The sequence below is a fragment of the Sylvia atricapilla genome, chromosome 26 (genome assembly GCF_009819655.1).
Source record: "Sylvia atricapilla isolate bSylAtr1 chromosome 26, bSylAtr1.pri, whole genome shotgun sequence".
Classification (NCBI taxonomy): Eukaryota; Metazoa; Chordata; class Aves; order Passeriformes; family Sylviidae; genus Sylvia; species Sylvia atricapilla.
The window spans coordinates 972,470-995,122 of record NC_089165.1 but is presented as its reverse complement, the minus strand read 5'-3'; the positions used below and the strand labels follow the sequence as shown (position 1 = coordinate 995,122).

The window sequence follows — 22,653 nt, the reverse complement described above, 5'->3', positions numbered from 1 at the left end:
TCAGCCCTGGCACAGGCTGCCCTGGCAATGCTGGAGTCACCTCGGGATGTGTGCAAAAAACATGTGGTTGTGGCACTTGAAGACATTGGTTAGTGGTAACCATAAGGGTGATGAGTTGGTGGTTGGACCTGATAATCTTAAAAGTCTTTTCCAGCCCTAACAGTTCCACGGTTCTACGATTCCATGCATTAATTAATTCAAACCTGGAGGGATCTATCCCCTGCCCAGGATGAGTCTGCCCTGCCCACCATTTCTCCCATGCCCAAGTCAGGAGCAGAGCTCTCCTGGGCTGCCCACTCCTCCCTCTCCCAGGTGAGAAGGGACAAGGCTGTGGGGCCCAGGTCCTTACTCTGCAGGCAGTCAGCGTTGAGCAGGTCCTGGCACTTCTCATGGCACTTGACGCCGCACTCGGCACAGCGCATGCCCTGCCGAGCGATGCCCCACAGCAGCCCCTCACACTCGTAGCAGTAGGTGGGGGTGGTGGCCGTCCACACCTCAAAGTTGTGGGGTGTTGTGCAGGAGATGGGGTACACTAAGGCTTGCAGGGTCTTCTTGTAAACATGGTTTTTCTGTGCAAGGACAGGGGAGAGAGGGGGAGAAACGCTGAAGCAGGGCAGAAGATGCCCTGGGGACATTGGTTTAATGGTGATAGTGCTGGCTTTGACACTTGGACTTGATGATCTTATAGGTCCTTTCCAATCCTAATGATCCCATGATTCTATCCCCAGATGCTGCCACGAGTATCCTGGATGCCCAGGCATCACCAGAGGATGCTGGTGAGGCACAGACTCTGCCATTGTTGGCCTGGCCCCTGAGGCTCAGTTTTCCCCTCCCAACCATCCCCACCCCAGCACCTACCAGCTCCTCATTGTTCAAGGTGCTTGAGGCCAGTGCGGACGTGATTCCCGCTTTCCTGGACTGGACCAGGGACTGTGGGAAAGAAAGCAAGTTCCCAGATCCAGCAGACCATGACAGCTCCCTCCTACACACCCCCAGTGGCTGTGAAACACCCAGGACAGACCCCAGTCCCAGAACAAAAAAGGGTCCTGGCTGCATGGGGAGCAGTTGGGGCAGCACAGCTCCCACTGATGCCAGCACCACTGTGCAGTGGAACTGGAACCAGTTCAGCAGCCTATGACATTCCCAGTTCAGCTCCAGTGGGACAGAACCTCTCACCACACGTCTGAGACCCCTGGGGAGATGGGGTAGGGGCACTTACCATGGCCTGTGGGCAGCCAGGGCCGGCGAGGGGGGAATAAAAAGCCATTAGTGTAAACACTTCCCAGGAGAGCCCCATCCCTGCCAGAACCAGTGGGAATTGGGGCAACACCCCCTCATCCAGCACTGAGCAGTCTCTGGTGGGGGGGACTGTGTCCCCAAGCCACAGCACTGGTTGCAGCCTGTTCCTGCAAATCCCAGCAGGGAAAGGCAGCAGCCCCCCCAGACCTCCCACATTGCCCACCCCATCACCCCCCACCCCCAAAACACCAACACAGCACAGTGCAGAAGCATCAGCAGCTGCCCAGGAGGGCTGGGGTGGGGGCACCAAGTTGGGGGACAGCAAGGGGGTGGGGGGATGGGGGGCAGACAGGGTGGGAACAGGAGAGTGGCACCCCAGGGAGGGCACAGAGGGGAACTGACAAGGTGTAAAGAGAGGGGGAAGGAGGGGAAGGGCACCTAATTCTGGGGGGAACAAAGGTGTCTGGTTTCCAAAATTGCTGTCTCTTGTCATCAGGAGTGGCAGGGGACCAGCAGAGTGACCCTGTGCAATAGAGCCCAGGGACTGAAGGGGACCCCATCATGGGGACCCATACATTGGGGGTCTCCTGCCCCATATACTGGGACAGTGGGGACAGGAGCACAGGGTCTGGGCAACTTGGAAAAGCTACTGCCAGCCCTCCGCTGGTATGGGGGTCTGTCTGTCCAGCACCAGTGTGGTCCAAGCTACAGGGACCTGTGGCAGCTGGGACAGGAAGGGACCAGGGACACAGCACCAGTAAAAAAAATGGGAAACCAGATGCAGCCCTGGGAAACCTTAGGCTGATGCTTGGGGTAGGGACTTCCGTTAAAGAGAAGCACCCTCGGGTAGGGAGAGCCCAGCTCCCCACTGCAAGGGGGGCCAGGAGCCCTCCAGGCAGTGCGGGACACCCCCGCCCCCCTTCGGCAGGGCTGGGGGCACCGAGGGCTGGCCGGCAGCCCCCAAGGGCGCTGTCTCTTTAACCCCTCGCACCGCGCTCACCAGATCGCTGACTAGAGGGAGAGATTTGCGTCCAGGCTTAATGTCGGGCATGCTGTTAATGCAGCGCAGAAACTTTACAGCCGCCCCCCTGCCGCAGGGAAGGCCCAGCCAGGCCACAGGAAAGAAAACAGAGAACACAAGCCATGTTAGAGGCAGCTGGGGAGCAGGGCACAGGCGGCGCAGTCTGATGGGGCGCAGCAGGAGCAAAGCTGGTAGCTGTGGGGGGATGCCTTGGGAGGGGGGAACCTCACCAAATCGCTAACTAGGGGGATGGGTTTTCGCTTGCGAATGTCCGGCATGCTGTCTATAATGATCAGCCCACCACCAGGCCTGCAAGAGAGAGGAGAGTCAGCGGGGAAGGGGAAACTAAGGCAGGAAGGAGCCCTCTGTTGTTGCCCCATGGTCACTCAGCCCTTCAGAGAGTCATGGAATGGTTTGGGTTGGAAGGGACCTTAAATCCCATCTTGTTCCATGCCCTGCTATGGGCAGGACACCTTTCACGAGATCAGGTTGCCAACCTGGCCTTGGACACTTCCAGGATGGGGCGGCCACAGCTGCTCTGAACAACCTGTGCCAGGGCTTTACCACCTTCATAAGAAAGGATTTCTGTGCTGGGCCTTGGTGAATATGACTGCAAAGCAACTCCTATGCGGCCTGGGACCCACCACCACCGCCTCAGCCAGGGTAGGAATCACTGGACTAAAAACTAGAAAGGGGAAAGGGATTTTGGCAAAAACCATGATTTTTCCTCACATGAAGCTTAACCGTAAAACCCAGCAGAAAAACCGTCCATTTGACTTAGGCAGCTTTGGCTTTGCAGTGTGAGGCTGGAGACCTGAGACTCCCTCTGGGAGCCCAAAGGGGAGCACTGAGCAGGTGAACCTCAAGTTCTGCTGCAAGGGAACTCAAGGCAAGAATGGAAGCTCACAGGCCTGTTGGAAAGAAATCCCTGGAGTGATCTGGGGGTTCTCAGGCAACCTACCAGCTTTTGTCCTGGTCTGTGGCAGGGCTGTCTGTGAGGGCAAGACAGGACAGAGACCTCCAGCCTGTCCAGGTGAGAGGCTCAGAATTCCCCATGACAGTGCTCCATGAGGGAAGCAGGAGCTGCTACCACTCCTCATCCCCATCTCAACTCACCTCCTCGCTCTCCCCCTCAGCAGCTCTTGGAGTCACAGAGCAATGTCATGCCTGCTGGCTGCTCTAAAAGCACCGACCAGCCCCAAAATTCAGGCCCAAAAAACTTGCCTTCCTGCATGCCCACAGCTCAGCAACCCTTCCCCCCGCAAGCCCACTGCCGAGCTCATCAATCACATCTCACTGAGGAGGGGGCTGAGATCCCGGGGGTCAGAGTGTACCCAGAGTGTACCCAGCTTCCCCTTGTACTCACCCGCCTTTGAACCACAGAGATTTTTCTCCATCACCTTCCCCGCGGGCCTAGAAAACAAGGGACAGAGTCAGGGCACAGCAGGACTCACCAGCATGGGGACAGCCCCCGCAGGGCAGTGAATGCTCACAGCACTGGGAGAGCATGGAAGGGTGAGCAGGGCGGGCAGAGAAAAGTGTGTTCCAAAACCAAGGGGGCTCTTCCCAGCAAAGAGCTGGCACTGGGAATAAATATCTTCAGGAGGCTGATCTGGGTGAGCAAGTGAGTGGGCTTCAGCAGAGGGGCTGAGGCTGGCAAAGCAGGGGGGATGGATACACTGTGCAAAAATTCGGGGCTTGGGGGTGCGAAGAAGCATCATAAAGGTTCAGCAGGTCCTCCAGGGCCCAAAGTAATTGGAAAGAAGAGCAGGGAAAAGCCAGAGCACATGGAAGAGGGTGTGTGTGCAGGGATCATCCAGCAGTGCCACCTACCCCTGCAGGGAAGGGATTGTTTTGAAGGAGAAGGGCGGAGAGAGACCATTACCCCTCCTTCATGGGCAATCCCTGCGCAGACACACACACAGGGAAGGCACACACATGGCTGAGAGGTTCCAGATGGACATGCTTACCTGCAGGCAGGCTACACCCCTTCCCTGCAGGAAGGGGAGACGCAGGTGCAAGGGCCATGGTGGTGGACAACTGAAAAGAGAAGCGGTGGGGAGGGGGATCGCGACCCCGGGGAGCGAATCCAGAGCCAAAACAAAAAGAAAAGATGGAGGATGGAGTCTAAAAACAAAACAAAATATTGTCAACTCAACAGAGGGGAGAGGGTGGGGGGCTCGCACCAGCACATGCATGCAGCACACATGGGGGATCCTCAGCACTCTCGGCCCCTCCAGGGCATCCCATTTGGTGGGAATGGGGTTGTGAGCACCACTGTTGGCACCCCCAAATCCATGGATGTCCCTGGAAGCTGCCCAGGTGGTGGAAAGGGGCAGTGCACCCAGCCCGGAGCCATGGCAGTAGCCAGGGGGTCCTCACCTCCTGCAGCTGCATGCAGACCTTGTTGAAGGCTCTCAGCCAGTTGGCTTTGGCTCGTGCTTTGGGGTCCTGCACCTCCTCTTCTGCTGGCTCCCTGCAAGCACACACATTCCCTGTCACCTCCCAGCACAGCACCAGGGAGGGGGCAGCAGGACCCCCATCCCCAGCAGGTCTGAGGCTGCGATCTAGGGATCCTGATGTGCCTTGAGACAGCGTGGCCATGGCAAGACCACCTCTTGGTACCAAGAAGAACCTGAAAAGGCAGCAGGTCCTGCTGCAAAGGGGCAGCACAATCTGCACAGAGCACTGGAGAGAAGCCAGAAGTTTCCCCACCCTCAGGAGACCTTGCCCTGGGTGACACAAGCATGTGAATTAAACACCCTTTGTCCCCCATCTCCCCATCACAATGTCCTCTGGCCACTTCCCACCGCAGCTTCCTGGGGTAAAGAGCACCTAACACCCTGGTGCTTCCAAGCCCAGGGAACAGTGTCTGCCTGGACATGCTGGGTGTTGTGTGGCTTTTTTCTCCTCTCCTATAAAATCAAGACATGGAAGAAAAGAAAAGAAAAGAAGTCCTCCAAACACACCAGCCTGGTGTGATGTGACACTGGAGAGAGGAACCCAGAACTGCCCTGGGAAGAGGCCATGGGATGCTCAGGAGATGAATCTGTCCAGACCTCTGGGGAGCTTTGTCTGTGCTAATCTGGGATTCTCACTGCTTACCTGGGATCCTCAGCATTAACCTGTGGCTCCTGGCACTAATCCACAGTCCCCAAATCCTAGCACTGGACCCCTAAGACCCCTGCCCCGTGGGCACTGCAGGCAGACATGACCTGAAGCCCTCAGGTTCCTGCCAGGTCTTGGGCCTAAATATCCAGTTTTTTTAAAAACAGCTCATTACACATTGGTTTAAATTAGAGATTCCCTAGAGTGTATAATTTAAACTAAATAAAAGGCTGAAAAAGCCCATCACAGTTCACCTTTGAACAGAGGAGTGACACTCACTGAAAATGGAAATGGTCAATAATGACATTTGAATAATCTGTCCCTAAGATATGAATTATTCACATGCTGCACCAGGAACCTGACCACCGATTTATTCACTTGTACAGCACAGGAGGCCATGGATGAGCTTTCAGTCAGTCCTCTACTGACTTCTGTACAGGAAGGCTTCTCTCACCAAGCTCTACCCAGGGTGCCAAGAGCCTGTGCCAGAGGAGAGGAATCACAGCCCCAGGATCCCATTCCCCCAGCCCCATGTTTGTCCAAGGTTATAAACCTGCAGCCCTGTAGCCCCAGCAGGTTCTTGAACACCCTGAGCCATGCTTAGCACAGAGGGTGGCTGGGCCCAGGCAGTGTGCCCAGGGTGCTGGCTCTTCCCTGGGTGGCACAAGATGGGCTTCCCTCACCTCGATGTCTCAGGCACCTGGAAAAGCTCCAGACACAGCAGAAGATCACCAGTCCAGCACCAAGCACCAGCACCATCCTGAGCCACCTCCAGAGCATCCTCAGTGCCTCCAGGCACAGTGTGGCACAGTGCCATCCCAGAGACACCCCTCCTACCTCTCAGCTGGTTTTGAGGGCTCAGTCTCCGGAGCTGCCTCTTGCATGGGAACTTCCTCCTCTGCCCGCTGGGCCTGGAGGGCCTCAGGGGCTTCCTGGGGGGCAGAGGTGTCCTTCTCCTCCTTCCTCTCCTCCTTCCTCTCCTCTTTCCTCTCCTCCTTCCTTTCCTGCTGCTGGGGCTTTTGCTGTGGGACCAGCTGGGGTTGCTGCTGCTGTTGCTGCTGCTGTTGTTGCTGCTGTGGGACCTGTTGCTGCTGCTGCTGCTGTGGCAGGGGTTTCTGTGGTGGTGGGTATGTTTCATGCTCAGGGGGTTCATAGGTGTCCTGCTCCCGCAGTTCCTCCTCCTCCTCCTCTTCCAACTCCTCTTCCTTGGGGTAGCCTTCCTCAGTCTCACTGTAATCCTCAATGAATTCTTCCTCCTCCTCCTCCAGGTAGAGATCATCATCATCCTCCTCCTCCCAGCGTGGCGAGTCCTTGCGGTAGCTGACGGAGCTGTGGCAGGAGTGGTAGGAGTCCCCGTCCCTCTCGTCCAGCTCCGAGTCCCTCAGGCTCTCGTTCTCGAAGTCCTCACTCAGCTGGGAGCTGCCCTGGCTCAGCTCGGCCGACGAGGCGTAGCGGCTGCTCCCTGTGGGGCTGAGGGGTGAGGGGACACAAGGACAGGGCTCCCGTGGGTCCGTGTCACCCCAGGCAGAGCCCTGGAGCCCTGCACCAGGGGCGGGAGGATGTGCAGCTCCCATCGGGAGCACTGGGCTCCTCGTCCTGGGAGCCGAAGGCACGGAACCAGGAAACTCTGGAACCAGCCCCCCAAGAAGGGGCACTCTGACCCCCTGCCTGTGCCTGGGCTGAGAGTGGGCATGGGGGTGATGGAGTCTGTCTCCTAGGCTCACTCCAGCCAGGGGTGGGGGCAGCAGCACCCCCAACCAGATCCTGCCTCCTGCTGCTGCCAGATACCCTGTCCTGCCCCTGACACACAGATCTGTCACCCAACCTCAGCCTGACATCCCAGTGCTCCCTGCAGCCCTCCCAGGCACCCCCACCCCAGGACACCCCATCAACCCCCTGACTCCTCTTAACACCATCCCTACCCGGGGGTCCTCTCTCTGCTCTTGGTGCCAGGCTAGACTCCTTTCCCCACCCCATCTCCCCCCTGGCCCTTCCAGCCCCCTCCTCTCACAGCTGCCTGCATTGGGAGGCCCACGGGGGCCCCGTGCCCCAGGAGGCTGCCAGGGACAGGACAGGTCCATGGCTCCGTGGGGACAGGCTGACAGAAGCAGACATGCAGACAGGACAGGGACATGCCGAGGAAGAGGCCGACACCACGTCTCCAGCACTGGCAGCCAGGGCTCAAAGGGGTGTGTGAGGGGACAAAGACGAGGGGCTGGGCCGGGCAGAGCCCAGAGTGGCTGAGCCAGGCTGGGGGAAGCCAGGGGACACCGCAGGGAAGAGAGTGCTAAGGGTGGCTCAGGCTGGTCCCAGCTGGGAGGGGTACTGGCATCATCCAGGTACCTTGGGAAGTAGCACTTGGGGCACAGAGATGCAGGAGACACAGCTCACACCTGGAAAGCCCACACCTCCCCATCCTGATCCTGGCCAGAGCTGGGAGAGGTGCTCTTGGCACATCGCAGGATCCCAAATCACTGCATGAAGCTTTTGCCCTGACAGGCACACCCTAGCAGGTGACCAGGAACAGAGGGTGACATTTGAATCCCCAAGAGCCTAGTCCCACACCCGCTGGCATGACAAGAACAGATAACAGTGCTGCAGGACAGTTGAAGTGCCAGCAAGCAGGACCAGGATGCTGGGAAGTCACTCCATGAACTGGGGTGCAGCAGCAAGAGGTGCTGAGGGGACACCTGGAGCATCCCAATGCTGCCCCTGTACAAGGCAAATCCGGGGCTGGGAGGGTGGCACGAGGCCGCCCTTGCCAGGACTGGTGTTGGCCTCACCATGGCTGCAAGGACCGACCACAGCACTCTGCGACGGCACACGGCACACGGCACAGGGCACAGGTAGTGACCCACCTATCCGATAGGTCTAGGGACCGCCTGCTCTCAAGGGAAGGCTGGCGGCTGGTCCGCCTGCTCGACTCAGAACCGGACTCAGCGTCACTGCGTCCGTTTGCGGCAGAGTCTACACTACCATAGCGTCTGCCGGGGAGGAGAGGAACACGGTCAGCGAGGTCCCACCACCACCCGCCACCCCCTGCTGCCATGGGGACACTGGCAGGGAGGCTCTGTTCACCTGGATGGGGCTGGCACTTTTGGCTGGGCTCTGCCACATCTGTGTCCCCAGCCACCCCACACTCCACTGCCCAGCTCCCAGCAGGGACAGCCAGGGGTGGGGGGCCTCAAACCCAGTGAGGACAGAGGAGGGCAGTGACCCAAAAGAGTTTGAAAACTTCCCAGTGAGAAGGAAAGGCTTGGATGGGGCCAGCACCACCCCACTCTTCCTCACTTCAGCATCCTTCCCTCTGTCACCCACTGCACTGGGAGCACTATCCCTGGCGTCTCCCTGGGGACCTGCTGGCCTCTGTCACCTGCAGGGGAGGTTGAGAGAGCCGGTCCCAGGGTGAGTTGGCTGTGGCCACACTACCTGATGGGAGCTTGGTCTGAGTAGTCCATCTCATAGCTCTGCATGGAGTCGGTGTAGGAGTCCCGGGAGCTCTGCTGCTGGTGCCTCATGGGGTACTGGTGCACGGAGGCGTTGGGCTGGGACGTGGTGTAGTAGGGTGGGGGGATGCTGTTGCTGGTCTCGCTGCGGTAGTCACTGTCTCGGTCATCCACAGTACTGTCGGGGTCATCGTCTGCAAGGGGCACAGTCAGTGGGGCAGGAGATGGCCCAAATCTGCTCCCCAGCTTGCACAGACCTTTTAGTGCCACCACTGTGTCCCCACTGCTGTGGGACCATGCTGGGGAGGTGGGCCCAGGGCAGGATGAGGGGCGAGCTGACATTCTCAGCACAGAAAGGGTTTAGGGGGATGAGGGGAAGGTGGAATTTGGGACATACAGAAGGGGGAAGAGGACGGGGGCAGAGACCCTCCCTCTCTGCCACCAATGTTCCACCACAGAGGCAAAACCCCAGCTGCTCATTGGCACTGGGACACCCCAAGGGCACAGAGCCCCATGGTGCTATGTCCCCACCAGCCCATGGGGGCTGGGGACTTGGTGACACTGCCCTCACCCAGTACAGAATCATAGCACAAGACCACAGGCTAGACCCAAGCTCCAGGTCCTCTGAGCCCTGGGCCAGCCAGAGGGATGTGGTGGGAACCCCCAGGCTGGGAATAGAGTGGGCAGGATACTTACTCTGCTGTTCTCCCCAGCCAAAATAATTCCAGTTGCCTACAAAGAAAGGGGCAGAGACAATAAAGATGGAGGCAGCTGGTTGCGTGGAACCAGGATCTTCCCAGAGGGCATACTGAGGTGGGAACACTGCCCTGGGGACAGCATCCAGGATGGTGCACACTGGCACTGGGAGACTGCTGGGGTCTGAACATGATGACATCAAACTGGACTGGAGACAGTGCCCGGGATGGGCATGGTGTCACTGACCCAGGCTGGGGACAATGCTATGGCCAGACATGGTGGCACTGACAGGGGACACGGCCTGGGCTTGGGCACAGGGGCACTGAATGATGAGCATGCCCCTGGGGTGGTTACAGAAGGGGGAACGGAGGCACGTGTTGGGACAAACTGAGCTGTCACCCCAAATGCCTCTGCAGGGCCCTCATCCAGCAGCCCCCAACACCATCCTGCTGCCCCTTGCCCTGGAGGAACTGTCCTCATCAGCTCCATTGCTCCCATGCCCTGCTCCCCTCCACCCACTGTGGAGCTGGGAGACAGCAAAGAAACACTGGCAAGCACAGGAAAGACAACAGGAATGGGGATGGGCACCAGGCATGGGGACCAGATATTGGGTGAAGTTGAGCCCCACTTGGATTGGGGTCCAGTGCCCCAAAGCAGATGTGGCGCCCACCCCTTAAAATTCCTCGGTGTGGGAGTAGGGAGAAAGGAGGGTGTGGGGGTCCCACGCTGGGGCAGGGACAGGGCAGCACTTACAGCATTGTGAGCCATGCACAGGCAGAGGCTTTTCCTGCTCCTCCTGGAAGGCATACTGGGGAGAGAGGGGCTGGTGAGGGCTCCTGTGGCAGCACTGCCCCTGCCCCCTCACCCCAGGTCTGGCTGCACTCACATCATCCTGGTCCCGCATTGCGTTGAGCTGCTCCAGTTTCTTGGCCCAGTACCTGGCCTCCTCCTCAGGAATATCTGTGAGGGCAAAGACTCCAGTTGGTGCACAGATCTCCCCCAAAACAGCCCTCAAGCTTCTGGGGCCACAGGATCAGACCCCCAGCTCCAAGGTTCACGAGCACCCCTGGGGCTGAGGGCAAGGAAAGACACAGCCTGGGCCTGGGGGCCGGGGCACCCACCCAGCGGCAGCTCAAAGCGGGTGTCAAGGAGGATGCGATGAAAAGTCGGATCCTTGGTGCCTGAAATCTCGTTGTCAGTCATGATGACCTGGGAGTCGAGTGTGAGCCATTCCCCAGGGCCCTCCTGTCGGGTAGAAATGGGGTGAGGAGAGCTCCCAGACCCACCTTTCATGGCTCCACAACCCCAGAGGGTTTGGCCCCCGGCTGGGTGGGGAAGGCTCTGCCTGGCCCAAAGGACAGCTGGGGGTGGCAGGGAGATGCTGTGTCCCTTTGGGATCAGCAGAGAGATGCCTGTGTCTGCCCCCCTACCTCATTGGACTGCCTGATGGTCCGGAGGGGGATCCACACCGTGCCCACCATGGTGTCCCAGATGAGCCCCTTGTTCCACACCTCCACAGTCAGGCCCAAGTCCAGCCGATTGATCTCACTGGGGACAGGAAAGGTATCAGGTTACCCCCATGAAGTTAACCCCCGTTCAGGTCTCAGCAGCCTCCTGAGACCACCCCAGCTGCTACTTGTCCCCTCAGGCCCAGGACTCGTTGAGACCCCACATCTGGGGTCAGGGCACTGGGGGACTCTCTGTGTTATTTATGGGGGCGAGGGGAAGCAGCAGGGATGGGGGAGCTCAGGGGGACCCCCTGGACACTTACAACATAAAGTCCTGCTCCCAGGAGGGCAGGTTGCCTCGCACTGCTATGGTCGTGCTCTTGACATTTTGCACCTTCAGGGTCACATAGGTGTTAAACTTCTCTGTGGGAACAAGCAGAGGGTGAAGTGACAACCAGTATGTCCCCACTCCCTGACACCGCCCACTGTCACCCCCACACACACTTCCCTCAGCACCCCAGTCCCAGAAGGGATCCTACATCTCTGGCTAGTAGGATGTGAGCCCCCCTGCTCCACCCAGGGCACCCCCATTTGTGTGTGTGTCTCCAACTTGTCAAATGATGCCTCCAGAGCTAAGGGTTCCCTTGACCCTCCTCCCCAGCCCCTCCTCTGACCCTGCCACATCCAGCCAGCCCAAGAGCCCCCCACTCTCTTCCCTGAGGTGGGCAGAAAGGTGGGGTCTCACTTACCTTGGGGCCCATCATACTTGGCCTTTTTAACTGTGGGGACAAAGGGAGGGAAGAAAATCAGGCTGAGACCCTGGGGAAAGGTTGGGGACCCCCACCAGGGTGTCAAGGGGGTGGGAGGACCCCAGTTCTGGTTGCCTCCCACACCTCCCCAGCTGCCAGATGGGAAAAATGCTGGGATCCCCCAAGCCAAATGAGGGTGAGGGATCAGATATGAGCAGGAGGTGGGGAGGGGAGAAAAGGGTACCCCAGAAAACCTGCTACTCTGGGACAGCTTGCAAGCCCAAATGACCAGCCTTCCTCCGCTGAGGGGGTGTTACCCCACCCATCCACACTTCTGATTTGGGATTTATTTGGAGAAACAGATGATGTTACCATCCATATCTAGCGGAAAACCTGTGATTGGGGGACCCTGTTCCCCACTCAAGTCCCAGCCGGGTGGCACCAGCCCAGCAGGACCAGGGTTAAGGCACTCCGAAACCACTGCCCCAGATTTCCCACAGGAAACCTGGAGGGTCAGGGGCTTGTAACGCTCTCTGCCCAAAGCCAGCCCCGGGGTGGCAGAGATACACCCCCAAAATCCTATACAACCCCAAAACGTCCCAGATGTGGGGCTGGTTCCTGTCCTGCCCATCGCGGGGCGCAGGGAGCCCTCGGATCCTGCTCAGCTCCATGGAAAACCCCTCCCAGCCAATTCTGGCTGACCCCCAGCTTTACCCAGTTGGGTGGGGGTCGGTCCCCAGCTTCTGGCTGCGGGGGGCGGGGGGCGAACGGGGGTGAGCACAGCCAGGTACCGACACTGCCAATGCCGGGGGCGGCACCGAGGGGTGTCCTCGGGGCTGCCAGGAGGGGACCAGGCATGGAGGGAATGACACAGCACCCGGAAAACGCTTAAATGACGCGGGTGCCAGCGGGTGCAGGACCAACGTGACCGAGGAGGGATGAAAATAGCCCTGGCGACATCAAAGGTAATTTGATCTCGGAGACGTGCCACTCGCCAGCCGCTTGTCACCCGCCACCAGCGCTGGAGGGGACGCGGGGCTGCCGCCAGCGCCACGTGCCTGGCCGGGCTGGGAGGATGCCACGTGGCGCCAGAAGCCCCGGGGAAACTGAGGCAGGGGAAAGCATCGCCTCGGAAAACAACTGGGGAGCCTTTGACTCGGCTGCCTGCCCTGTGCCACCGAAAGGGTGACACGCTGGGTGGCTTTTAGCCCGAAAGAAGCTCGCCAGCTACGTCACTGGCAGCCATGTTCCCAAGGAATCACAGGATCTAGGAACTGCAGTTCACTCAGAGACAGGGAATTCACACGTGGGGGGCTGGCACAAGGCGCCGGGATCCCAAAGATCCTCGAGTGACATCAAGTTGGGAGCCTGGGGACTGTCTGGGGTGGCTGGCACCACTGTGTGTAATAATTATGTAAATTAAATATAATGTATTTAGACATCATCTTATACATATTATAAATTGATATTATTCGACTCTAATAGAGCGTTTGGTGCCAGAACCTGCCTGTGGCTGACAGGGATCCCCCTTTCCCCGGGCCCAGGGGCACCCACTACTCTTCACCAGCTGCTGCTGTTCCAAAAAGGAACGGGAGAGCAAAGGAAGGAAAAGCTCCAAAAATACCCAAGCTGACAGGAACAAACAATTACCCAGGGAACACGTGGCTTTCCTGGCTGTCATCTCCTGCCAGGGAGAAGTCCTGCTGTCACCATCTGCGGGATGTGCTGCCCTCCCACCCATCAAAGCTGGCAGAGGGGTGGCAAGTCCTGGGGAGCTAAATCCCTGGGGCTAAATTCAACCTGAGTACCCAGGCATGGAGCTGAGGACTAGTGTGACACTCATGACATCAACAAGCTGGGATCTTCCCAGGCTGGGGTGATCTGGCTCCTGTCAGGGGATGTAGACCAGTTGGGGAAATTGAGGCAGGAGGCAGCTGGCAGAGATTGGACTGGGAATGGCACGAAAATTGGGCTGGGCTGTTGGCATACCCCAAACAGGCATGCCCATCTGTCCGCCCCTCTGCCTGTCCACACATCCCTCTGTCCATCCATCCTGCTGTCTGTCCATTTACCCATCTCTCCACCCACTCATCCCTCCGTCCATCCACCCATCTACCTGTCATCCATCTAGCTGTCCACCCATCCACCCACACCTCTATCCATTTTCCTGTCTCTCCATTCACCCATCCTTCTGTTCACCCATCCATTCACCCACTCACTCCACCACCCACCGTATGTCCACCTCCTGTGTGTCCAGCCCTCTGTCCATCCATTCACCTGTCTCTCCATCCACTCCCCTATCTGCTCATTCACTCACGCCACTGCCCATCCACCCCACTCTCTGTCCACTTACCAGTCTCTCCACACATCCATCCCTATGTCCATCCCCCCATACATCTACCTGTCCATCCCTCTGTCCTTCATCCAATCCTCTGTCCAACCCTCTATGCACCCCTCCATCCCTCCTTCCATCTATCCATCCATCCATCCACCCACCCCTGTCTGTCCTTCCATCCACCCCTCTGTCCGTCCTCTCCCTCCAGCCCTCTGTCAGTCCATCCACCCACCCCTCAGTCTCCGTGATCACGTCTCCAATCCCCTTCATCCATCTGTCCCTCCGTCTCTCCATCTGTCTCTCCGGATGCTCGTCCGCCCTCCTGTCCATCTGTCTGTCTGCCTCCCGCCACTCCAGACACCCCCTCCTGTCCCCGCTCACCCCACACTCCCAGGTCATTCCAGTGCCTGTCACGCAGGGACACCCCTGGCACAAAGCCCTCGGGGGCTGCACATGGCCACGGCCCCCCCGGAGGGGCAGGGAGAGCCTGGGGAGGCTCCGGGGTGGCACTCCCGCCCCCGGGACCCCCCAAAATAGCACGAGGAGCGTGACCAGTGAGGGGTGACGGGGCACTGGGGGAAGCCCAAACCCACTCAGAGCTGTTTCTCAGCAGCCACCCTCCGCGCCGAGGGTGTCACCACATGTGACAGTCCTTTAAGTGGGAGTAAAGAGGCACCCCCTCTGCCAGAGGAGAGTACCCAAAATCTGCGGCTGCCTGGAGGGGCACACAGAGGCATGCCACGAGAGAGGGGGCTGTGACAGCACCTAAAGGACAAGGACATGTCAGGGGGTGGAAGGGGGCACAGCCCCTATCCTGATGAACTCAGGCAGCACTGGGAGAGCCCTCATTTTCCTCCAGATTTCACCTGGAGTCGGAAAATCCCAGACACTGTATGCCCCACCTTGTCCCAGCTGTCACTCTGCCACCTCCATCCTATGACCCCAAGACACATGAGTGTTACCCCGCCCCCATCAGGCTGTCAGACCCCTTGAGAAAGGGGCAAAGGGACTCCCTCCGGACTTCTTTGCCCCCCTTTCTGAGCTTTCAATCCAGGCTGACCAGCGAGGCTGAGGCCAAGCCTGCAGCACTCATCTATGTACCGAGCTGGGCAGGGCTCAGTGTGCTGGGTGCAGACATCCCCTATCTGTGCACTCCCCCCAGTTCATCCCAGTATGGGGTGACCAGCACCGGATCCCCTAAGTGGGCATACACTAGCACCAGACCCCCAGGCTCCTACCCTGACCCCCGGGGCTGCCCCGACTCCCACCAGCATCACCATGCCCAGGCGGGGCAACACCTGCAGAGGCACAAGGGGCTGCAGGAGGTGGGGCTGGGGCTCAGGCTGTAATTTGAGGGGGGGTATTTAGGGGTTCACAGAGGGAAGTGGGGAGAGTGTGGGATTTGGGGTGCCTGGGGTCTGTTTGGGGGAGTGAGAATGCAGAGATACATAGATGGGATGGATGATGTTTGGGAGTGGAGGGATTTTAGGAGTCGGGGGTGCTTGAGGGTGTAATTGTGGGGTTTGGGATAGATGTTGGGGGCCCATATGGGGTGTTTTTGATGAGGGGGTGTTTGGGAATGCAGAGGGCTGTGTCTGCAGGGTGGGGGTGCCTGAGGACAGGCGTGAGGGGCGGGGTCCTGGGTAATGGGGTATATAGGGAACGATTCAATGGTGGGGGTGTATGGGCAGGGGTGTTTCGGGGTGAGCACATGGAGGTCTGTGATTGAGGGGGGTGTGGGAAGAGACGCGGAGGGAGCAGGGTGGGAAGAAGGGGGCTCCGAAGGGGCGGGAGGCTGGAGAGGGCTAGCCAGGAGCGGCTGGGGTGGGCGGCGAGAGGGGAGACCCCTGCCCACGGCCGGGGAGGGCTCCGGAGGGAGGCTGGGGGGGCTTTCTGGGGGAGCCCCCTCCCTCCCCGACGGTAGGAAGTTATGGGGGAAGCTCCCTCCCCACGGCGCTGTGAGATTACGTGGGAAGGCCGGGAATTGTCACGGGGGGAGTCCCCTTCCCACGGCAGCGGGGGAGCCGCGATGGGGGAGCCAGGGAGGGTACGGGGAGAGTCCCGTCCGTCCCCTGCCGTCCCCCTGGGGCGGGGGGAGGCGCGGAGGGAGCGCCGTCGCTCCCGGCGGGGTTCTGGGTCATGGTTCGGGGGGATCCCGCGGGGTTCCGGGGGATCCCGGCGCGGGCGGGGCGCGCCCACACCCCCGTCCCTCCCCCACTCCCGGCTCCCGCGCCGCGCGCGCGCCGCCGCCGGTTCATTCATAAATCCACGCGCCGGGCGCTTGTGAATGGAGCCGTTCCCACGGACCCCCCCCTCACCGCCCCCCCTCTGCCCACACTCCCCTCCGCCCCGCCGGCCCCGCGCTCCCCCCTCTCCGCCCCGAGCACAGGGGCTGCGGGACGCGCCCCCCGCCCGGCCCGTGCCCCGCGGCCCGGTACCTCCGACGCAGAGCAGCGACATGATGGCGGTGTGGGTGCGGGGGGCGCGGGGGGCCCTGGCCGCCGCCCGCCTCTAGCGCGCCGCCATCTTCCCTCAGCACCGCGGACAGCGCCTGACGTCACCGCCGCCCCCGCCCGCGCGGCGCCGCCCCCCGAGGCCCCCCCGGCGCCGGGAGAGGCGGCTCTGGGTCCGGGTCCGGGTCCGGGTGGGTCCGGGTGGGTCTGGGCTCCGGGGTCCGGGTCCGGGTGGGTCTGGGGTCCGGGCGGCTCTGGGTTCCCGGTGGCTCCGGGGTCCGGGGTCCGGGTGGGTCTGGGGTCTGGGCTCCCGGCGGCTCTGGCTCCGGGGTCCTGGCGGGTCCGGGGTCCGGGCGGCTCTGGGTTCCCGGCGGCTCCAGGGTCCGGGGTCCTGGCGGCTCTGGGTCCGGGGTCCCGGCGGCTCTGGGCTCCCGGTGGATCCGGGCTCCCGGCGGGGCCGAACCCACGGGCCTCGCACCCCCGTCAGCCGCGGGAGGGCGCGGAGGGCCCTGCCCAAAGAGGGGGGACTGTGCTGTCCGGGGGTGGGGTCTGTCTGCCTCGTTCAGCCTTGGGGGGGCTGTCTGCCCTCCTTTCCCGGGGAGGGTGGGGTAGTCTGGTTTGTACAGCGGGGGGAGCTGTGTCCTGCCTGCACAGCCTGAAAGGAGGGGTGGTCTTGGGGTGCGGAATTTACCTCACCCCCTCCAGGCACGGCCCCTCGAGCCACGCTGTGCATGTTCAGAGATGGGTCTGAGCGGGTGGGGGGCACACTGTCATTGTCACCTCCCGTTGTTGTCCCCTCTCTCCTCTCGGCCACCAAGTGTGACATCCCAAAGAAATGCTGAGATCTGGGCAGTGATCCCAGCTCAGGAGCTGCAGAAGCTGCCGTGGTCCCAGACAGGGACCAGCGTCCAGCTCCAGATGCTGACCCTCATGGAAGGGGTCTCACATGAGAGTAAAGCAGAGACCTCCACCTCAATCACTGGGGACATGAGCTCAGACAGGGTTTCATCTTGTCCCCATCTGCCTCCTCTTGCCGTGGAGCCAGGTGATGGGCTCACACGCCCATCCTGCTGATCCTGGTGGCTCTGTGGCACAAGCAAAAGCGTCCTATGGGATCATTGCATCTTGCAGGGACCGGCAGAAAGTGGCATCAGTAGCACCAGGGGGGAAAAAGATCCCGAGGGAAACTGAGGCACGGAACAGCAAGGGAAGATGTGCACACTAGGGTACTTGTGCACGTGAGTGCACTGGCCTGACCCTGCACACTGGTCACTCATCACTAAATGAGTGGTCCCAAAAGAGCAACAGGGCCTCCCAAAGCAGTCCCAGGCCTGGGCTGGGTCAGCCCCTTGACAGCACAGTGTTGGAGCCACTGGTGGCCGGAGATGTGGAAGCTAGACGTCCATGTGTGCCCTCACACACCTGCACACCCCCTGTCCCCAACACACGTGCACACAGAGCCCTGTGAGGTGACAGCCCAGGCAGGGTAACCCAGTTCAGGGACCAAGGAGGCCCATGAAGCCAGGCTGTGAACAGCCCCAGTGCCATCTCCCTCCCTTCTCCAGGGATAAGGCCCTGGGGGATACTGTGGGGACGCCCCAGGAACTTGTACAGTGGGCAGCAATGGGCAGAGTCCTTCCTGCCAGGGAAACTGAGGCATAGAGAGCTGGGTAAGTCAGAGGAGGCAGGATGACCCCGGGCAGTGCTGAGATGCCAAGGCAGGACCCCAGGTTCTGAGGCTGGAGCAGCTGGCTCAGCCCCAGCCTCTTCCCCACCACATCCATTCTCCTGGCTCTGCTTCCCAGCAGCCCTGCCCCAGGGATGGCAGAGGGGGCCCATGCCAGGGTGGGTATCAGCACTGAGGCTATCTCCCTCCCACCCCTCACTCTCGGTGGCTCTCACCCTCTTCTGTCCCCCATTGCCTGTCAAAGCACTTCCAGACTCACATCAAGTCTGAGTGATGCCAAAGGACCAGGACTGTGGGGCACCCTAAGCTCTGGCAAATTGCATTTCCACAGCACCCACCCTCACACCTAGCAGGAGGTTTGGGGCCCACCCAGACACCCCCAGAGCCCTTCCCCACATCCAGAGATGTACCAGAGGCTCTTCCCAACCCCACCAAGGCCTCTCAATGTATTTTTGGGTGCTGTCTCATGTCATCTCCTCCCTGCTTCTGCCAGTGCCACAGCCCTGGGGCAGCAGAGCTGCCTCTAGCAGGACGTGTCTGCTCCACTCACCATCAGTGCATTCATTGCCTGCATGCGCTGGCACACATATGACACAGACACACACACTTATGTCACACGCACACTCGTGTCACACGCACTTGCCTGCTTGTGCACATGCATCGGTGCACGCACACATGCTCACATTGTTACACACACCACTCTTAAGCCACTTTTTCCAAGCCAAACAGCAATTCTGGAAGATTCCAAACAGGAAGATTCTCCTCATTTAGCTCAATCTGTTGGACCTCCCCCTGCAGCATCCACTGCCTGCCCAATGCTACCCTCCTGCTTTGGCACACAGCTCTGAGCTGCAAACATGGCTCAACTTTGGGGTTATTTTCTGCCCCAAGCCCTTGTTTGGATGAAAGTAGTCTCATTGGAAAGGGAAGCATTCATGAGAAGCTTCAGAGTTCTTTTCCCAAGAAAAGGCCTGGCTTTTGATCAAAAATAAGGATTTTTAAAAAAGGGTATTAAGGGAAAAAAAGTAAATCAGGAAGTAATCTCCATGCCTTGAAATTAATTACTTCCAGGAGCTGAATTCCTGCAACCTGCCCCTCATGCTGCTTCCCTTCCCACACAGCCATCTCACCCATCCCAAAATCCTTTGACACTGTGTCTGTGGTGGTGCCCACCCCCCCTGGGCCCCAGGCAGCAGGATGGCTCCATCCCCAGAAGCTTCTTGTCTAAATATCCCCAAATGTCATCAAATCTCCAGCTTGGCATAAACTCAGCTTCTCCTGTGACTCTTGAGCCTTAAAAGCCAAAAAGAAACCCCAAACCTCCTCAAAAACTTCCTCAGTCGCTGCAGCAAAACCCTGGGATTGGAAAGTCTGCAAGCATCAGGCAGGAGGGCAGGGGGCACAGGGGGAACAGGGGGCACGGGGGGAACAGGGGGCACGGGGGGAACAGGGGGCACGGGGGGAACAAGGGGCATGGGGGGATCAGGGGGAACAGGGGGCATAGGGGGAAGGCAGGGCACTCAGCAGGGATCAGATTGTCCCAGTAGGCAGCACTGGGAAGGATCTGATTGCCCCTGAGAATGACAGAGCCAGAGCTGGCTGTACAGCCACACATGGGGGTGGTCAGCCCACAACCCCCAAACTCCAAATAAAATCACAATTCCCAGGAGAACAGATGATCAATGGACATGGTGACATGGACAAGAGAGAGCACTGAGCACTCACTGGGGTTAGAATTCCCTGTGGCAAAGCCCAAAACCCAGAATGGCTCATCTCTTTGTGGGGAGCAAGAAGCAGTCTCAGAGGGAGGGGGACAGACGTGACCTCCACTGGGATCCTTTGGGAAACCCCACAGTGCACGTGGAAACATGGAGCCAGAAGGATGTCACCCCTGAGGCACCTCTGACCTCCTTGGGCCAGGTCACACTGGGACCAGGGTGACAGGGCCAGGAATCCCCAGTGACCAGATCCTGCCCCAACACTGGGAGCAGAGATCAGCCCCCACAGGGTGATCTCCCCCACACAGCCCCCCTGCTGGTGTCCGGCTCCCCCAGATCCTCAAGTGAGACTCCCACATACCCCCTTTTCATCGCTGAGTTTCTACAGAGCCAGAGGGGAGAAGGAGAAGGAGAAGGAGAAGGAGAAGGAGAAGGAGAAGGAGAAGGAGAAGGAGAAGGAGAAGGAGAAGGAGAAGGAGAAGGGTCCCCCCCATCTGGGCACATGTGTGTTGGGGGACACAGGACAGCTCTGTAACAAGTGACATGGGAGCCCATCACCCACACAAGGATGTTGGGGTCCCTGGAGCAGAGGCTGGCAGGCTGCAGGTGGTACCTGCTGCAGCCCCTTCCCTGGACAGACAAAGCCAAAACAACTCCCAAACTCTCCAAGACCCAGCACATCCCTCTGCTGTCCCACCCACCCAGCACATCCCTTGGCTGTCCCGCTGACGTGGGTGCTGTCCCTCTGGCATGTCCAGCCACTGGCACAGCCTCTGGCGGCAGTGACCACACACCAGCCCACCCAGAGCAGCAGACCCGCCTCCCCGGGGGCAGCCCAGGAACTCCCGGGCTGGGAGTATTCCTCGCCTCCATCCAGCTGCTTTTCCCCAGAGCTGGGAGCTGCCCTGGGTGCTTTTTGAGGGGAAAAAGGATCTGTGATGGCACTGGGAGCAGGGCAATACGCCAGCCACCTCCCGGAGTAGCTGGTGGGGATGGAGGTGGCAGGCACGGCAGTGACACCGGCGGCCGGGGACTCAGTGAAGTGGCAGCTCTGCTACGACGTGAGAGCCAAGACCTGGTGGATGGTGAGTGAGGGCGAGCGGGTCAGAAGTGCAGGGGCAGCTCTTGGCTGTTTGATTTTGAAGGGGGGAAGCTGGTCGTCGGCAAAAGAGGGACTTGGGGCCAAAGGCAGGAAGGCTGTGCCATGGCTCTGGCTGGGACCCAGGCAGGGAAGGAGGGTTGGGGTGGAACCCACTGACCCACACATGCTCAGTGGTCAGCCTGCTGTTTCAGGGTTTGGGATTTCTATTGCTTCCCACTGATCCCAGCCTCGCCCTGGATCCCAACCTCAGTGTCCTTGCCCCAGCTCACTCCAGGTGCTTTACTCATATGTTTTTTGAGAAATCTTTGCTGCTGGCAAGAAACAGCATCTCCCTGCTTGGCAATGAAAGTCTCTGCTGGTGTGACCTCCATCCCATCTCTGCCAGCCCCATCCAATCCCTTCAGAGGCTGTCCTTGAGACAGCGCCAGTGAGGGGGTCTGGGTGTGTGTCTGTCCGTCCATCCCCCAGTGCCTGCTCTGGCCCAGGGCAGGGGCAGTGAATTGCCTCAAACTGCATTTAAGACTGCTTTGGGCACAACTCCGGACTGGTTTTGGGAAGCAGAGGAACCTCTCTGCAGCTTCATAGCAAATCTTGAGCCAGGGGATGCAGTCCCCAAGCTCCCAAGAACCTATTACTCTTTGCAAGGGACCCCACAGCTCTCTCAGGACAAAATAACTGGGAAGCAGACAGGCCGAGCAGGTTCCTGCTAGGAGGCACTGCCACTGCTACCACTCAGGCTTGCAAGGGAACCCCACAAACCCAGTTAGAGTCAGACCCTGAGGATACTGGGGTGTCCCCCTCCTCATGCAGGGATGCTGCCTGGCATCATGCCAGTTCTGCTGTGGCTCAGGCACAGAGCATAGGCAGATCAGATCCTGCCCTGCACAACCCTGCCGTGGGCAGCTGCAGTTTCCAGGGCAAGAGGCTGGGCCGGAATCAAAGAGCCGGAGGTGGGGGGCACTGGCAGCTCCCGTGCCCAGCGGTAGCGCAGTGCCCCGTCCCTCGGGAGCACCCACGCTGCCCCAGCATCCCACTGCCCTGCCTGACGCCGAACAGAGCCGGCGCTTCAGAGCAAGAAAATCGGGCCATTGAGGCAGCCCCCGCAGCCCCGCGCCGCCCCGGGCCGCAGCCGCTGGCGCAGGGACGCTGGGTCGCGCCAGGACACGGGGGCGGAGGGTGACGCTCGGCCGGCCGGATGAGGGACTGGCAGGAGCCCAGCGCCTCGGTGGGGTGTCAGGGTGACCCCACTGCTGCGTGGCCTGTGGTGCACTCACAAACGCTGCGGGGTCCCACGCGGGCAGCTGGTGCCGTGGCGCTCACAGGGTTTGTGAGGGTCCAGAAGGGGGGTGGGTGCAAGAGCAAATGGGAGCCTAAAGCCCAAATCAGACCTGGCCTTTGAGCTCCCTAAGCTCACGTTTCCCAATGAGGGGTCAAGCACATCAGCTGCCTGATCCACCTTCTGTGCCCGCACCCCTGAGAGCTGCCGGCAGTCTGCAGGACCGTGTGTCCTGATCCTGGGTGCAGGAGCAATTGGGAAAACAGCAGCAATTGGGAAAAAAAAAATTGCTGAATCAGACCAGAGTGGAAATGCTTTCACTAGAAGACAACAGATGTGGGATACTGCAGCCTCTCCCTGGCTCCTATTTTGGCA

At 59.8% G+C, this 22,653-nt stretch overlaps 1 protein-coding gene across 1 annotated transcript in view; it reads right to left on the bottom strand.

The window, feature by feature from the left end:
* UNC13A (unc-13 homolog A) overlaps positions 1-16,567 on the bottom strand; it is a 36,941-nt gene extending 20,374 nt beyond the window's left edge. The window contains exons 1-16 of the mRNA XM_066336458.1: positions 16,481-16,567; positions 11,708-11,737; positions 11,282-11,381; positions 10,941-11,058; positions 10,632-10,755; positions 10,397-10,470; positions 10,264-10,318; positions 9,511-9,546; positions 8,798-9,008; positions 6,206-6,838; positions 4,643-4,736; positions 3,627-3,673; positions 2,491-2,569; positions 1,220-1,225; positions 859-930; positions 350-569 (exon numbers count right to left, since the gene is read on the bottom strand). Coding sequence (XP_066192555.1) covers positions 350-569; positions 859-930; positions 1,220-1,225; positions 2,491-2,569; positions 3,627-3,673; positions 4,643-4,736; positions 6,206-6,838; positions 8,798-9,008; positions 9,511-9,546; positions 10,264-10,318; positions 10,397-10,470; positions 10,632-10,755; positions 10,941-11,058; positions 11,282-11,381; positions 11,708-11,737; positions 16,481-16,502 — 1,921 coding nt within the window. The 5' untranslated portion in view covers positions 16,503-16,567. The remainder of the gene's footprint in view (positions 1-349; positions 570-858; positions 931-1,219; positions 1,226-2,490; positions 2,570-3,626; positions 3,674-4,642; positions 4,737-6,205; positions 6,839-8,797; positions 9,009-9,510; positions 9,547-10,263; positions 10,319-10,396; positions 10,471-10,631; positions 10,756-10,940; positions 11,059-11,281; positions 11,382-11,707; positions 11,738-16,480) is intronic.
* Positions 16,568-22,653: the final 6,086 nt, after the last annotated feature.